General features: G+C 40.5%; 1 protein-coding gene across 2 annotated transcripts in view; it reads left to right on the top strand.

Moving 5' to 3' along the window:
* The first annotated feature begins 167 nt into the window (after positions 1-167).
* The window catches only part of dennd2b (DENN domain containing 2B), a 49,249-nt gene continuing 31,364 nt past the window's right edge, over positions 168-18,052 (top strand). Inside the window, exons 1-2 of one of the 2 annotated variants that reach the window (XM_035152717.2) lie at positions 168-319; positions 14,828-14,926. In XM_035152717.2, the coding sequence (XP_035008608.1) occupies positions 14,853-14,926 (74 nt within the window). In that variant the 5' untranslated portion in view covers positions 168-319; positions 14,828-14,852. Of the gene's footprint in view, positions 320-5,627; positions 5,896-14,827; positions 14,927-18,052 lie in introns of those variants that run through there. The other variant, XM_035152710.2, reaches the window with a different exon arrangement.

Below are 18,052 nucleotides of genomic sequence, written 5' to 3'. Positions count from 1 at the left end.
TTGGACTAAACAGTGACTACATTAATTAACTTAGGCTGCCTGAACAGTATTTGATAAACCCAGACTATCAGCACAGTGATTTTCATACAGCTGCGTCATCGTTTCCTGAGCAGTCCCCCCTTTTCTTCTCCCTCTCCCTCTCTCTTCCTCTCTCTCTCTCCCTCTCTCTCTCTCTGCATGCAGTTGAACTGTTTTCCACAGGAGAGAAGAAAAAAAAAAGTCAGTTTGCAGTTTGCAGTTTGCACAGACAGAAAGCGACACGGGCTCTGCTAAAGAATGGATCACTGAGCAAAAACTCTGCAGCAACAAAGACACACAGGTAGGACTTTGGTTTCAGCGCATTCAATGTTCAGTATGTAGAAATGTAACTTTTAAGCAACTTGGATTTGTGGCATCTTTAGTTAGTTTGGGCTCATAACAGAATCTCCTTGTGTCTCGCACTCTGTTGTATTGTTGACATGATTATCATGACCCAGCACTAAGTTATTCATAGACACTGACTCTGATTGACGCTGGTAAACTATTTAACCCACTGGTTGATGACTGGGTGGGAAAGTGGGACTCTCTCAGCCTGAGTGCTGCATTTGTAGTGGACAGCCTACAGGGGGCGCCTCAGCCTATGAATTTGATATGTCCATACTAATCCAATCAACGTCTCCAGCAGCTCCTCAGGTGTTGTTCACCTGTGTTTACTTTATCATTCATGTTACAACAAGTTTCAGTTCAGTTCTCATTGTTGTGCCACAGTACCACAGGAACAGACACACAGTGTTGCACAGCTTATCTGTATTAGGACTTTGCGTTGACTTCCATTCATTGTGCACAGCCCAACCAAAACCGTATGCCTAACCTTAACCATGACCAGTGCATGGCTGGCTCTAATGCTTACCCTCACCACAACTCACATCTTACCACTAAACTTATCCAGGAGCTCAGGAATTCAGTTTTGCCTCATTAGGACCAGGTCCAAGGAGGCAAAACTTAATTAACCCTAACCCTAAAAACGTAACCATTACAACTCAAGGCCTCGCCCTAACCCTAACTCTTAAACCAAGTCTCAACACTCAAACAACCCTTTGAATTTGTGAGGACCAGTGAAAACGTCCTTCCAATGATGGTATTTAACTAAAATTGGGCCCTACAACTATAGAAAACAAGCACACACACACACACACACACACACACACACACACACACACACACACACACACACACACACACACACACACACACATCTTAACACTACATTTGCCTTCAAGGTTTCTCAGCAGGAAATCAGACTGATGTTGTGGCTGCTCTGTGGTGAAAAGCTCAAATATGTCAAGATAAAGAAGTGACCTCGTGTTAAAAGTTGTTCCTCTCTGCTCCACAGTGTTTTTGACTGTAGCTGCAGCGATTCCACAAATATTTCTCCCAGCAGTCACATGGTGTTACTTGTTTCTGAGTGAATAGTGAAAATAATGCCGGGATTAATAAAGAGAAAAACCAGGGTGGTTACAAATAGTCGTTGATTATTCAAGTAATTACTCACTTTTAATCATCACTTTATTGTGTTTTTATTTTATTTATTGTGTTTTTAAACACTCAGTTAATTAGTATTGGACAATTGTACACATTGGTACACACACAAGAAAACTCTCATCCTTGCCAGCACATACCCTTAAGGTTAAATTAAATTTTCTTATTTCAGGTGATGAAAGATAGACGGATTCAGTAGTTTTCTCAATGGCAGATAAATTGCAAAATGGAGCACATGAAAACAACAACAACATAAGAGCAGTCAAAACAGGTTTTAAATGTGCTTGGGCCTGTCATCTCTTTAAAAGGAAAAACGTGGATAACTAAACAGCCCAGTTCCAGTTAACTCCTTCTGAACAACAACAATTCAATCAACTTCAATTTGATTTGTGTAGCACCAAATCACAACACACACGATCTCAAGGCACTTTATACTCAGGTTGAGACTGAGACTCAACAGTTCCTACAAGAATCTAAAAAACAGCAGAAAACCCACAGTGACATCACACTAAGTAAAAGTGTGCGTTCAAATGAAGTGATAGTGTTATATTTGTAATGTCAGATCATCTGAAAAAGATAATACAAGCTGCAGTCTCCCCTGTCAGACTGTATCTCGGCCCGTGAGCAGGAGCGTTGACCAGACATGTCAACTCACCCACATTAATCCTGGAGTTTAAGAGCTGCCTCAGGTCTGTCTCTGAAATGGTGTTTATTACGATAAAATGTGTATTTCATTAAAGCTGCTGCCAATCATCGTGTGGTGACGTTGACTTCCTGCTCTTCTCAAACCGGTTCAATATTTGCGCACGCCACCTCGACCCCCTCGCACCTCTGGAATGTGCGGAAGGTGAAAGAAAAGGTCTGAGATGAATCTTTGGAGTGTAGGTGGCAAAAGCCGCACAGAGCCGCGGAATAATCCCCCTGAATCTCAGAGGATTTGGGATTCACGCTGGATCCTCATCAAACACACGAGGTTTAGAGATTTCACATGAGCTAATAAACAGTTACTCCTTGTTACTGTGGCGTTAGCAGGTGAATAATCTTGTCAATGGAAAAGAAAATCATACATTTCCAGCGTCAGAGCACTGCGGTCAATCTTCTAACTTTTCAAATAATGTAAAACAAGGTTTCTAGAAGCTGTACGATTTTTGTGAACGTATTTGACTTGTTATACTTGGAGCAGATGAATGCTGTGTTTTGGTTTAAACTCTGTTTGATGCTCCTATGTCACGCAAGAGGAGGATGTGGCTTTTAATGAGGAATCCAGATGGCACTGCCTGTGATGATCAATGGAACAATGAATTCCACGAGTTAGAGGTTAGGTTACATTCTGGTAAAACGTTCCACAAAAAGACAGAGGAGTCGGAGCCTCTGTCTTTTGTGCTGAGACACTGAGGACACGCCGTGTTTTCAGGAAGGACGGTCTTTACGAGACCTTGAAGGGTTCTGAGTGGGTCTCGGAGAAAAGCTGCACAGTGGCAGAGCCGTCGGCTTCCTGCTGACTTGATGTTACGAACTGTGATAACGGATGTCTGGGTTTTGTGACTTCCTCTGTTCCCAAGTCTGTGGGATGATAAGACCCCCCCCCCCCAAGAGACCGAGAGCTGTGGGTTTTATGGACGAGCCGCGCTTTGACATACGCAGTAAAGATGTTACTCGTAGGTGCACAGACAGATAACCATGACCGGAGGAGGGATTGTTCAATATCATAAGGATTTTCGATGGGTTTGTTTGATAAAAATGGAAAATCTTTTGATCCTTAGCAGTAAAATCTGTCCTTGAAAACCGTTTGAGCTTGACAGTTCACCTTTGACCTTGCAGCCGACAAACCACTTTTCTTCTTTCTTTTTTTGTCGATCTCTGGTGATTTATTTCACCCCATATATTTAGCAGCGATTGACAAAAGGAGATCTAGAAAATAAATCACTTATTTATTTTGTTAATGCGGCACATCTTGCTTCTGTGTTTTATCATGAAGCAGTGGGAGACATGAGCTACAGAGCTGCTGTATAAAAGAACTTATCCCACTTGTGCTGCTGTCAGACAAAGACTGACCTGTGGATATTCTCCTGAAACAACCCTGTGGGCCCGTATGTGAGGACGCAAATGTGTGAGTCAGTGGCTCCGGATATTCTCCGGAGTTTTTCCCTGCCATCCCCATAGTAAAATGTCCGGAGAATGTACGTGTGTGTCGATGATGTTTCTAAAACGCACAAACATAGAAGACGCAGAAGATGTCAACTTGGAAAACAAAACGATATTCGAGAGCTTTAGGTGAAAAGGGCCGACACTGGTGTTGATTTGCTGTAAACAAAAAACATGTGATTTTCCTGCTGCTGCCTCCTGCTGCTGTACCCAGGTGCCCCCCCTCACCTGAAGGCTCCGGACATTTTCCTGTAGTTGTGTTCGCATCTGACAACCTGGACAGTCTCCCTCTGTGTTCTTTAAATGTGAAAGGCAAACTCCGGAGAATATCCAGACCTCACTTTTCCGGACAATTCATGTCTAAAAACTGCTTTGTTTTTACAGTTAAACCGATGGATGAATGGATACAGATCCATTGATATACTGTATATTATGGATGTTTGTAATTCCTCTTGTAGTTGTCTGGTATATACAGTTCACTGAGATGGTTTACTGACATCACAGAGACGCTCTTTATTATTCAGTGTGTGCTCCAGAACCTCAGCACAGAGAGAGTTGTTACATTTCATTTGGTTTATTACATTTTTGGTGAACATTTACATTTTTGTGGTTTCTGCTAGTTTAGTTCAGCTCTAAAGCAACGACACCGTCTAGAGATGTGCAATAGCTGGAGGAGACTGTGCACATTTACTTAATCACTGTACTTAAAGAGTAATTTAACACTGTTTCACCGTCGACTGCACCAAGTGTCCCTGCAGGGCGTGTTTGGGTGTTTTACACTTTGTTGCACCTGTAACCACAGGTGATGTCACAGGGTCCTGGAGTTCACCTGAACATCAATTAGAAAGTTAAACCACTGGAGGTCAGAAAAAAATAAACGCTCAACAAGCCTTTGTTCCTCCCATTTCTATGCATAACGAGAAAGAGGAGAATGTACATTCACACACATTGTATTGTTCTCAAACACAGTTACTATTTGGACACAAGTGATTTATTTTTATGCCATCTACTACCTTACAGATGGAAATATTGCTCTATTGATTATCCTATAGTAAATATTTTTTATGAAAACTGCAGTAGCTAGTCTTTTTTTACACGCAGTGTTTTGTGTATTAGTAAACTAAATCTGTAAAGTAACTGCAGCTGTTTTATAAATGTTGCCGTGGACAAAGTACAATATTTCCTAATATTTCAAAAGTAAATTTAGTATTGAAGTAATTATTTATGAATAGTAAAAGTACTTAGTAACTACATTTAGTTCTAAAATACTTAGTAATGAATAAAATTTGTACTTGAGATAAAACAATTAACTAAAAGTACTTAGTACCTCGTTTTAGTGTGATACAATTTGCTTGAGTAAAAGCACTTGTGCAAAAGTATTTAGTGATTACATTTAGTCCTACTACCTAAACTTTGTAGGTTACTTGAGCAAAAGTGCTGCAGTACAAGTACTTGGTCGCACATTCATCATGTCTGACAAATGAAAGACATCTTTGTGTGGGTGAAATGTATTCGTGTGGAGCAGCGGAGGATCGGAGCAGAACAATGTGTTGCAGTTCTGCTGGCAGTGTCTTCAGCTGGTGAATATTCATCTGCACTCCTCAGCCCCCTCAACTCTCCTCAACCCCTCAACCCACCATGACAATAAACAAGGAAAGAGAGATAGAGAGAGAGAGAGAGAGAGAGAGAGAGAGAGAGAGAGAGAGAGAGAGAGATAGATAGATAGATAGATAGATAGATAGATAGATAGATAGAGGGAGATATATATAGGAAGATAGAGAGATAGAGAGATAGAGATAGAGAGATAGAGAGAGAGGGAGAGAGTGGGAGAGGGAGAGAGAGAGTGAATGGCTGAGGAGAGGGGCACACATGGAGGAGGAGGGGGGGTGGGAGCAGGGGGCAAATCCCAAGAAAAGTTGAGGAGGCGAGGGGGGGCAAACAACCCATCTCCATGGCAACAAGTCCTGCCTCCCCTCCGCAGCAGCAGCAGCACAGTGGTCTGTGCTCTATGGTCTGTTTCTATGGTCTGTGTCTGTGTCTGTGAAAGAGGAGGCTGGACTCTTTCTGTCGGTTTTGGTTGGAAAGACATGAGTCGGAGTTCACTGAGGAGGTCCAGGTGTCCTCTGGAGCAGCCAGAGGGGTTCAACGCGTAGAAGAAGCGGGATCTGTGCGTCTCTGAAGGATTATAATCTGAACATGTCCGCGGCCATGGACGTGAGGACAAACTCGGAGGTAACTGTTTCCGACGCGTTAATGACGAGCTGCTGCGGGAAGCTCACACTCTGAGTTAGCGGAGAATTAAAACACACTGAGAACTGCAGCTGGAGTTTAAACTGGTTTAAATGTAGCCCTGGACTCACTGTGACCATATTTGGTCATCGACATGCTAAACGATGAAGTGCAGAAATACTGTGTGTGTGTGTGTGTGTGTGTGTGTGTGTGTGTGTGTGCACTGGTTTTTGTTACTTCTTCAGGACCTTATCCAGCATAAACCTTGTCAGGACCAGTAAACCCCATTGGGACCAGTTAGGGTGAGCTATGAATTGATCATGGCTAAGTTTGGGATAAGGTTTTGGTTGGTCTGTCCACAATGAATGGGTTTTAATGCAGTGTCCTGACAAGGTATGGCTACAAAACTTGCAGGGAATGCATTATGCCAATGAGTGTCCTCACAACTACAGAGAGACAAGTCCGTGTGTGTGTGTGTGGGGTGTGTGTGTGTGTGTGTGTGTGTGTGTGTGTGTGTGTGTGTGTGTGTGTGTGTGTGTGTGTGTGTGTGTGTGCGTGCAGTTTCTCCTTTGAATGAAGTGTTCCGGTAGAGTAACTGGCAGTAACTCTGTGGATAGTAATTAGTCAAAGTTATTATCGCTGAGATAAATAGACCAGATGACTGAACTGTACATACAATGAAAGCAGCTACATGAATAGGGGAATGTTGGAGGAAGCATTAAGAATCTTTGATCTAAGTATGATGACTAATATCACTCTGTGAAAATACTCCATTGCAAGTAAATGTCCTGCATTGAACATACTTACGTTACTTTAGATAGCGTAAGTTCCAGATAATCAGGAAACTGTACGGTAAAATATCAGGAAATAGTGACACTTTTATTATGTTTTAGTCCAAACCTCAAAAGTTTTGAAACTCAATTAAGATTGTTAAAAATAAATAAATAAATATAAAATTTAAAGGAAAAGCAGCAAATCCTTACATTTAAGAAGCTTAAACCTTAAAACATTTGACATTTTTGCACGAGAAATAACTGAAGCTACTTCCAAAATATTTGATGATCCATTTTAGCTCTACTTCTATGTATTACTAGATACTAGATAATCAATAACACAATGTTATATATTTTATTTTATTATGTCTTTGTACATAATTTTATCTAGAATCTATTTTTTATTATTATGATAAACTTAGCTGCATATTTAAACAAAAACAATAAGCACTTTAGGCCATGTTTTAAACAACATGTCATTGGTTTTTAGTACAGATGCAGATCTAGTATTTGTTTTAAATACATTTATAACACTGAAAGTATATAGTACATGTACATATATATTTGATCATTTACTCATTTTGTGTTTTGATGCAGATCTAGGTCCATACAGATTACAAAAATATTGTTAAACTTATTATTATTAAGGTGATAAGACATGCACATTCATTAGAACAACACTGGCTCTTGCTGAGTTCATTTTATGTCTATCATGAATGTTCTTATGAGTGTTAAACAGATTACATCTAAAATCCTTATGATCTTATTCTGTTGAGTTTATTGCAAACCCTATAGCTGCGTTGCCTTGTTTCCTTTAGGTTTCTTTTCTCCCTAAAACGTCCTATTGTGCAGATCAAACAATGACCTGGACCTCTCACTGGACGGGACTGTCAACGCAAAGCTATTCAGGAAGTTCTTCTCGTCTGGGCTGTCCCCAGCCACTTTTAAGGCGACTGTTCAACCTCCCATTTGAAGTACATTTTGTCTTCCTGGTTCTATTTATCCATCCATGATTTACTGAGGATACATGAGAGGGAAGGCCTGATACTGCAAACCAGAGAGCAATTCTAAAGGAACATCTTTCTTTGACATCTTGCTTAATGGTACCTCAGGTCTTTTAGGTCCAGACTAATACGTTTTAGTTTGAGAACTCATCTGTTTTGCTGCCTCTATGCTTGGTGTCCACACTACTCCAGAGTTTCAAGCCCCAAAAACTGTGTAAAACACTGTTGGCCTTGTTTTAGTTAGAAAACTCTGGGGTTGCGTTTTATTATGGATGGACAGAAATAGCCATTTTTGGGAACAATGCTGGGGACACACATTTACGCTTCCTGTTTGAGTTTTAACAGTCACGACTCGACTACCTGCAGTGAGTGGAAAATGCTGTTAACCTTACTTTCAGTGACAGCAACAATAATAGCAAAGTAGACAATCTGCTTCCTGTTTACACTGGAAAGCACATGCCCAACGGTCATGTGATATTTGTTTTCAGGTGTGTTAGTGGAGATTATTTCTGATATGACACAAAAATGCTTGTCTGGATTGGACTGAGGTTGTTGCTGTTATAAAATGAAAATGTATTCATGTGGATTGTAGCCTCAGATTTGTGGGGAGTACTTCTGTAACATATGGTTTTAGCAGATTTCCCACACAGGGATCTTATTCAGATCACAAGAGAATCTCCCTTTACTTTACCCCAAAGCTCTACTAAAGATATCAGCCACTGAGAGAATGTCTCCTTTGATACCCAAAAATCTGCTTCCACATTTCATTTCCTCTCGTGGCTGCAATAGAGCTGATGTGCTGTAACCTTAAGATAATGTGATGTTAAATTGCGTAGATGTGGGTTTTTGGTCCACTTTAAGGATATGCTATTAGTGCCTTGCTTTAGTATGTGGCAGTAATGAAGCATGTTTCCGTATATCCTTGGTTTAATATTAACATGTTTCAAACTCTCACACCTTATTCCACACCAGTTTCTCGGATTCATCTTATAAACATCTTCACTACAATTATACTAAGACTGTAGGTCGCTATCCTAGAAGTGCTTACTTGCCGTACTTTCTGCATACATGTCCACTGAGAGTTGCATTCTCGTTCTGGTCACATGTGTTTAATTAAATAAGGATCTGCATCGGTCTGGTGTTCCACGCATTTGTACCCGATCCCACATTCCATTCCATTCCATTCCATGTAGTTGGATGTATTGTACCTGGAACCCGCAGTGTGGTTATCCGGTGGGTGATGACATCTACGTCACAAAGACCGTAGCGGACTAAACTGACGCAGAAACTATTAATTTGGCTTTAACAAGTGGTGTGCAAGTGGGGTTTGTGGGAATCCCAGTTACCTTGGCTTGCAGGTGGCAATCTCCTTACTCTCATTTGTCTAGATTGTCTGTCAAGTAAAAATAAGCAAGCAGTTACTGAGTTATTTAATGTACCCCCCCATGCACTGTATATTTGATTGGGTTTTGCAATTTTAAGGGGTCTGCGTGATGTGCAGTCTGTTTTCTTATAGACCTCGATTTTTAGCATTTTTGTAAAATAGACAGCCGATAACATATAATGTATTGCTAGTGGCTGTTTCTTAGAGTATTATTGTAAAACATACTTTCATACAGTTAGAATGAATGGTAATACTTATGCAAGCACTGGAAGCACAGTAGAGACATAATGTTTTCTGTTTGTCCATCCACCCCATTCTCATTAACACAATATCTCAGTAATTTCTCTTAAGGGAATTTCCTCAAGTTTGGCACAAATAGCCAGTTGTACTGAAGGATGAACAGATAAGAATTTGATGGTCAAAGACCGAAGTTCAAGGTCCCTGTGTTGTCGCTAAACACATTTTTGGCCATAACTCAAGAATTCATGCAGTATAATACCTTTTATTAAATTCCGTCTTTATTAAATTCCTTCTTCCCTCTTATGTAAGTCTTGAGTGTATTATATGTGTCTGGACAGACATGGGTGTAAACTGCAACTTGACTTTGGTGGAAACATACAACTGCGAGGGGGCAAATCTGGTTATGTTAAATGAAGTGGGAAAGTGTATCTGTTGATAAAGAAAGGTTTAGCACAATCTTGATTTATGTGTATAAAGTGACAAGGAAGTAAGTGACATTACAGCTCATTGTCCAACTTCCAACAAATAAGTCCAGTCTTCTAACTTAAAACTTTGAACCTGTTTTAAGTTGGTAAGCACTAACAAAGGACAAAGGATATGTACAATCTTTGTTTTGTTGACTTAGTTAAACTCTGACCTTAACAAGAATATATCTTATCAACCTCTTATGTCCTTGAGAAATATTTGAGTGTCAGGGGTCACTTCTGTGACACAAATTCTAGCCCCCCCACTCAGCTCATAAGCCTGTTTTCCACATGCCTGCCTCTGCAGCTGTGCACGCTCATATCTAGGCTACACAGAAGGATTTTTCCTCTTCTCCACAAAGAGAAAATATGCCACAATTACTCTGAAAAAAGCTGAAGTGGCCAAAAAGCTTCCAAGAACTAGTTCCACCTGGTCAATTGGGCTATATATCGAGAGCATGGCGTACCATGTGGGGCTAATTATACAGGTATGGCTATGTGCAACTGCCAGCAGCATCAACCTCGGTGGTTTTCTTAGAAACACAGAACCTGCCATCCAGAAATTCGGGTTATGAATACATAGAATGTGTACATATAGTATATCCAGAATGAACTACAATCTTACAAAGTTTCACATGGGAATTTCTACTAACCTATTTGACCTATAGTACAAAATTGTCTCACATGCACAGTTTGTGTGTGTTGTAAATGTTTTCATGTGAACTGTATGATCCTGTATTATCAAGAGCTGCATTCTCCTCTACCAGGATATATATGCGACTCCAGTCCCACATTGCTGTACTGACATGATCTGACGCAATCAGCTCAAGTCTCTTTTTGTCCATGGGGAACAAAACTGGTCTTTCTGCAGATATTGAAACAATGAGTGTGTGGGCTCATGCACTCACGCCTGCCAGTGAGTTGAGACGCGTGGAAAGAGTTGAGAATTTGCAAAGATTTTCGCTCCTTCCTTTCTCCATTGCTTCTTGGCTGCCTCTAAATTCTGCGGTGGTCTTAAAAGCCTTGAAGCCAGGTTGCTGATCAGCAGAAAGAGACGACCAGGTCAGCCAGAACACCGAGTAGAGTAACAAGAGACAGAAGAAGGAGGCAGTATTAGACTCTGTTTGCTGAAGCTGTTGTGTTTGCTACTGCATGTGTCAGGATGAGCAAAGGTCTTCGAGTCCCAGGTTATCGAACATGTGTCCATCACGACGTCACAAGATTGTTGCATAAAATGCCCTCACAGACTGAACATCAGGTGCCAGGTGCTGAGAGAGTGCATATTTCTGTGCAGCCTTTGTTAAATGAGAAAGAGGCTCTCGGCTCTGGGTCCAGGTGTTTCTGTCTCTCTTCTGTGTTTTCTTTCACCCTCTGAAAACATTCTTTAATATTTTTTTAAATCGACCGCAGTCTGATGGATAGGGCAAGTATAAGTACATTCCTGAAAGTAGTGGAGAGAGCAGTGTATCAGATGATCTGTCAAGTGTGACAGGCCCAAGGACGTGTGGAATCTATTTAAAAAGATATTTTACCTAATTGAGTCTCTCCTTTTCACACACGCACACACACGCACACACACACGCACACGCACACGCACACACACACACACACACACACACACACACACACACACACACACACACACACAGCTGATAAAAGACTTACTTTTAACCATGTCCCTCTCAAGGTCGTGTTGTACACAAAGGGCTCTTTCATTCCAGCCCGAATAGTCTAATGGAGACTGTGTTGTAGTTCCGGGTTGAATGTGCTCATGTTGCTGAGGAAAATATGTGTCATTGATATGTCTCTCATGTAACCATTTAGTACTTCTGGACATAACCATGACAAAACCGTGACAAACCCTGAAATGGCTATGCTAGGTCATAAAGATGATGGTGTTGAATGTCTTGAAATGACAGTTTGGCTTCTTGGGATTTGTTTTTAACTCAGAGCCAGTGATGGGAAAACTCATGGATGCTCTTTTCATCTCACTGTTTTGAGGTTGAAGTCATGGCAGTAACTTTTAGGGATTATTATTATTATCCTGTCAAGATGCAATGATCATGGCATGCGTCAAGACGCCCCCAGTGTGTGTTTGGATTGAAAACAATGGGTGCTGATGTTCTGACATGCAGTCATATGCTGCCAGTGTGTGTCACCCTGTTACTCTTACTCATGTTTGTTAAGTGTCCTGGCTCCTCAGTGACATCAAAGACGCTCTATAACAAAGATGACGCACTACAAACTGCACTAATTGTATGGAACAGTCTAAACTTCCTGTCTCCTAAGTGGGCGTGTACGCAAAAGAAAACAGGAACAGACGTTGTTCCTGTTATAACAGCCTATATGTGTCTATGATTAGAGCAGCATTTAGCAGTTGGTAAGGACCAAAAACAGTCTTAAAAGGAGAGTGAATACAGGTGGCAGAAATACAGAAACCCACTCCAACCTTATCCTAATTTTACTGTGTATCCATATTACTTTATTTAAATTTACTGAAGAACTTCTCATTATGCAACCTTCCCATATGCTGATCTCTCAAATAAAACCAGCTCCAACCAAAGTGTTCCCGCATGAATGAATGTCTTTTCATGACCTGCGTCATTCTGTAATACAGCTAACATTCAGACACCAATCAATGTGTCAAGTGTGTCATGATCATTGAACGATTGCCTCCCCTCAGCATGAAGCTGTTTCTACTTCTCATTGTTGACTGTTTTTCAGTCGTCTCAGGAGAAAGTTTGTCTTAAATCTGGTTGAATGCACTTTAAAGGTTCTCTAGAGCTTTCTTGAAAGTGGTTGTTTAGAGCATGTGATTTTGTGTTGGGAGATGCGATCAGATCTCAGGAAGTCAGTTGGCTAACGCCTTGGTGTTTACACTGTAAAGTCCATTTTGAACTTTTGTGACCTATTTTTGTGGTTGTAGATTTCTCAGTCCAAAATATGGAAATAATTACTTAACAAACAAACATTGTTCTTAGGTGTATAGAGCTGTAGTAATTTCAAAATATCAAGCTTAATTTTCTCTGCTCCCTTTTCTCATGGTTTTGTTATAATCTTTGTCATGAGTAGCTCCAGCTGAGAGTCATCTGCATATTACTTTATGCACTGTAACATCTATAGTAGGACAGTAAAATGTTATGTTTGAATTCGGTTGTTAGATCTCACAAAGAATCCTTGAGCCAAAATCAAGTTTAAGTGCACTTTGAGTATGATGGTTTTCATTTTCCCTTAAACACAGATTGACATCAGTAGAGGAGATTTGTAACCAGGACAGGACATCATCAGTCTTTGTGTTTGATGAAAATTGTGATGCATGCCTGGTCCTCTTAGCGCAGTCCACAGTTACAGGAAATAGCTGACAACAGGAATGCTCCCCCTCTCCCCTCATCTGTCTCTATAGGACCCAGCTCCACTACTGGTTGGCTGGCTTCTTCATACAACAACTTCCTGTAAACAACTCATGCTGCCAAGCACCCTCCCATCCTCCACCTCTGATCTCTAGGGATCTCCGTTTGACCTCCTAACGCACCAGAACAATCGCAATGATATGCCACCCAATATGAAGCAGAAATATCGACATTGGCTGATTAGCCAAAATAAATTAGTGTGTAGAAAAGCCAAATATACTGTATGAATGTGAACATACATAGACTACATACATACATACACTTTGTCCCCCAGAGAGCAATGACAAGTATGTTTTTCAACTAAAGGTTAAAGATTCTGCCTTTACGTGCAAAGAGATTTGTCCTTTTGAAACGATGGAACCATTACTACATACTACATGTATTCTTTACATGGGTGGCCTTTACACCGGGGGCATCACAGAGTTTTTGACTCCAGCGACGATGACGGTAGTTGTGATAATGTACCTAATTAGAAAGAAGCAAAAGCCGCTGTTTTCCCCTTTAGCCAGGCAAAGTGGTTTAGGGTCATCTTGCGGTGACTTGTTCAAACTGTTGCTATAATGAGACTATCACCAGTATTTTCTTTAGCTCTGCTTTTAGTGTGTATGAGAGCCCTCTTTACCCAACAGGTGGCTGCAGACACCTGAAGGCATCAGGTTTGCAAACTCTAAATGAGTTGGACACAGGTTGCAAGTTGATCCATTGTGGTTACCTCTGTAGCCTCCAAAAAATGACACAAACCTCAGTGCCTCTGAGTCTGCAAACATCAATCTGCTCAGTTTTGTATTTTCTTGGTTTCTGCGTTACACAACCATCCAGTGGGGAGCAGCTGCACGAATAATAACTTTCAATCCAGATTTCCTCTTTGGTTATGATCTGAAATTTTGATCGGGAGCTTGTTCAAATAATGTGTGTTTAGCTGTGTTATTTTCAGTAATGTAGCACTGTGTTGTTTGATGTAAAAATAGATGTTTTAAGTGGAATATCTTTGTCTGAATATATTTGAGTTTCTCTGGCACAATGCACTCGACAGGCTGTCTTAGTTATGTCACTTACTTTCTGGTTTGTAGAAAGATTTGTCTACAATGTTTACACTGGCGATTCAATGTGGCAGATGTGGTGAAGTGGTTCCTATACTCCTGGTTGTCAAGTGCAATCAGTGCACCTTGTACTTACATATTAATCTATGATTGGGAAAAGTAGGTTTATGGTTGAGAGTATTAGAACTTATAATTTACCCTGTTCTTATTCTATTGTTATTACAGGACCTAGTGTGAATGTATTAATACCTGAGATATGCAGAGTCACATGCTCATTTAACCAAAGTTTTAAGTAGCCATTTTGTGTAACATGAGTTTCCCTGTTCAGACTAATTTGGCACTCCCAGTTTTGTCCTGGCTCTGGTCCTATAAGAATGTAGGTCATCTGGTTTTTGATCTGGCACTGGATTAAATCATTACAATATCGGGTTTGTTGTTTCTGTACCGGCTTTAGCTCTATAGAAAAATGTAATAATTTCCTTATAATTGTTACTGACCAACCCAGACTAGTTTGGTAGAGTCTTAGTTTGCAATATCACCCCATATTGTTTGGAGTTGATTGAAATGCATTGAATGCTGCAGTCATTTGAATGTTTTGTGTCCTTGTGTTTGTCCAACAGGTGAGTTGGCAGTTTGCAGACAAACATGACTGCCAACAAGAGTTTGAAGGCTGCGCCTCGTGCAGGAGGGGGTAAAACTCCCCGGGAAGCCCCCGAAAGGTCAGTGACATGTGGGACGGGCAGGGTTTGCTTGGCCAATGTGCACTTCCACTCGTGTCATATGGTTTCAGAGGTCGATTTTTTCCTTTTCGATTTTGAAAGAAGCGCTGCACTTACAGTAATATTTATTTTTAATCTGGTGTTTCCATCCGTGATCAGTCTGTAGTAGTTTTCTTCTTTTTTTACCTCATGGAAAACAACGACCTGTGATTGTCAATCACAATAAGACTTCCAAAGCTCTTACAAGTACAATCCTGTATCCTGGACAAGGGCCCCATCCGACTCTGAACTGTGAGTAGTGAGCTGAAGCTTGTGTTAGCATGTTGAGAGCTGGCAGTGTCCTGCCGGGAGAGAAAAATAAACTTTGGGAATGATATGTGATATCTACACTATTCATTCTCACAGTCTATCATCCTGTCCATTTTTAACAAGCTCAAAGTCTCAGTAGCAACAGGCAGGAAGCTGCACACGATCACGTAATGCAGCTGTGAAGCATAGTCTGCGTTTACATTGTTCACAGACACATCAGCTTCTGTCAGTCTGATGAGGTGATGGTTGGAAATCCTGCGCCTGAAGGTGTTTACATATGATGCGATTGTTGGACTGTTCCTTGATGGAATTTAACACAGACAAAAATATTCCTTACAACACCTAATTGCCTGTGGTGTACTTTAGGTCCATTCACACAAATGCTAATCGTATTATGATCGAGGTTATTGTCACGTTGCTAAATGTGCCCGCTCACCACGGAGCTGTCAAGTATACACATTCCCTATGGTAAACCTGGTGAAAGTAAATGTAAGAAAAACAGTAATCTCACTGGCATGTTCCTCTAGAATGACAACTGTGCATTTAAATTGAGTTTCTCTAGATAAGTACCATCACAATAACAGATTCTTGAAGCTCAGATTAAAAGCTCTTGAGACAAAGACTCTTTGCAGCTCCATGTTTCTCTGCATGAGGGAGGAATCAGTTGGGTTGGACAGAGCTGCACAATGCGTTCATCGAAACTATGACATCAGCCAGTGATCCATTTCTAGAACAAATCACACCCACTTTAAACTTTGTTGCCTCAAGAGGCACAAAAAAGACCTTGAGACGTGTTCAGTTCTTGCTCTTGAAATTCTGGGAAGGACTAATTTCTAAATTTACAAAATACAGGATCTTCCATTGCCAAGTTTCTGATGTTGTCATAAACCTCAACGATTACAGTAATAAGCAGATCAAAGAGGTGTTTTGGCAACTCAGAACACACTGACATGACTGTGTAAGAGAGAGACAGAGCTCATACTGCTGTTGCACACATCCACACATTACTTACTAATATGTAAAAACAACCTCCAAAACATATAGAGAAGGCCCCATCCGGACCTGAACCTATAACTTATAAATCATTTTGACAGCACGTTTTTATTTGAACAGGCACAGCTTTCCCAGCCTTTATAGCCCTGGGTTATCAGCCCGGGAAACTCAAATCAACACAAAGGAAACCAATTGCATGCGTTGTAAATCATGTCACCGATGCCACTCAGCCAATCAAATCGGGGGATTCTGATGATCATTCCGACGGACCGGTGAGTGAGATGCACACGTCAGGGAAAAAAGAGAGGAGGAGGAATACAGTGACAGTGAGTGAAAGTAAGAAAGTTAACTTCACACGGTTTCTTCTAAATAGAGAGAAGTAGACAGCAAAAGCAGAGTTTTTAATCAAGACTGAACAAACTCTCACATGTTCATTCTTCCGACGGGCAGTTCAAAAACAGATTGTCTAATATGCGGCGATTGTTCAAAGCAGCAACGTGAAACAACACGACACAATTCCGGCTCAGATTTAAAAATCTTGGCAGGAGGATTGGAGGTGGGATGTAAGAGAAATATTAACTGAAGTGAAAATGAATTAACAAATAAGAAAAAATAGGGAAGTTTAGTAGACTTTTTTTTTAAAAATAAGCTTTTTGTCATGCAGTTTATTTTAACTTCAGATGAGAAAAGAGCATTTGTGATGTTCCGGACCTTTGCTGGAGGAAATGTTCTCTATCTAGAATACCTCTGCTCTAGAGTAAAATCAATGTTTTATAGATGTTCAAAAATTATAACAGAATAACTGGTTGATGAGTATAAATGTTGAACTGGGATATCAGAAGTGCTGGTCCCCTGCTTTCTCCATCCTGGTCAGTAAAAGGAAGTGGCTTGTGGTGAGCATGCCCTGGACCGGCATCAAGCTCTTTGTACAGTACTGTATGTGTGGCCGGCCCAGCTGAGGCTCACTAAACTGGGCTTATTTTTACAAGCTTGATCCAGACCACTACAAACCCCTGAAACTCCCAGAAACCTAAATAGACTTAAGTTCTGCATATATGTTCTTTTAAGTGAGTCTAATCGAGAGGTCTCTGTGCTGTAGTCTTTTGTAAGTACTAATTCTGGCTAAATGAGGCTATAATATTCTAAAATCTGTCTTGTTCTGTGTCTGATTTTACGTTGCAATTGGTTAAATCTTCTACTTTGTAAACAGATCAGATTTAATGACAGTTTGCCAATAGGATATCATCATCTGCAAAACCCCAAATTGTGCATTAATATTGATAATGTAATATATGATAATCTATCACTCACAGGGGCAAACTACTTTTACTTTTGATACTTAAACCACATCTTGCTGATAATAATTGTTTTTATCAGAGCTACAAACATATTGTTTCATGATAAACGTCACTGTAGAGCCCTGTGTGAAGTATCTACAGGAGCTCAAGAAACAAAACTGCCAGACACGTGAAATGTATTCTGACATACTCAGTTAATGTGAGTAATAAATAAGCAGCAAACAACAGTGGGACCTGCTTCTTTAGAACTACAGCGTCATATCCACTTATTCTTTGTTAACAACACTGTGTGAAGTGGTGTTTACTAATATGTCAGTTAATTTATTAATGATTATTTTGAGCTTCAAAATCTATTCATCGGACCTCAGATGACTGCAGGCTAGTATGGAACGTCTCCAGACTTGAGTCGTCACGTTAAATTCTCTCATTTCTTCGAGGGAAGTAAGATAAGATGCATTCATCACGCTTGCAGCTTGCAGGTTGTTAGCTGTTGTAAAAAAGTTTCCCACCCTGGAGCAGGAGGAAT

This window comes from Hippoglossus stenolepis, chromosome 1 (assembly GCF_022539355.2).
Source record: "Hippoglossus stenolepis isolate QCI-W04-F060 chromosome 1, HSTE1.2, whole genome shotgun sequence".
NCBI classification, from domain to species: domain Eukaryota; kingdom Metazoa; phylum Chordata; class Actinopteri; order Pleuronectiformes; family Pleuronectidae; genus Hippoglossus; species Hippoglossus stenolepis.
The sequence above is the reverse complement of the archived record's forward strand: the minus strand, read 5'-3'. Positions and strand labels throughout refer to the sequence as shown.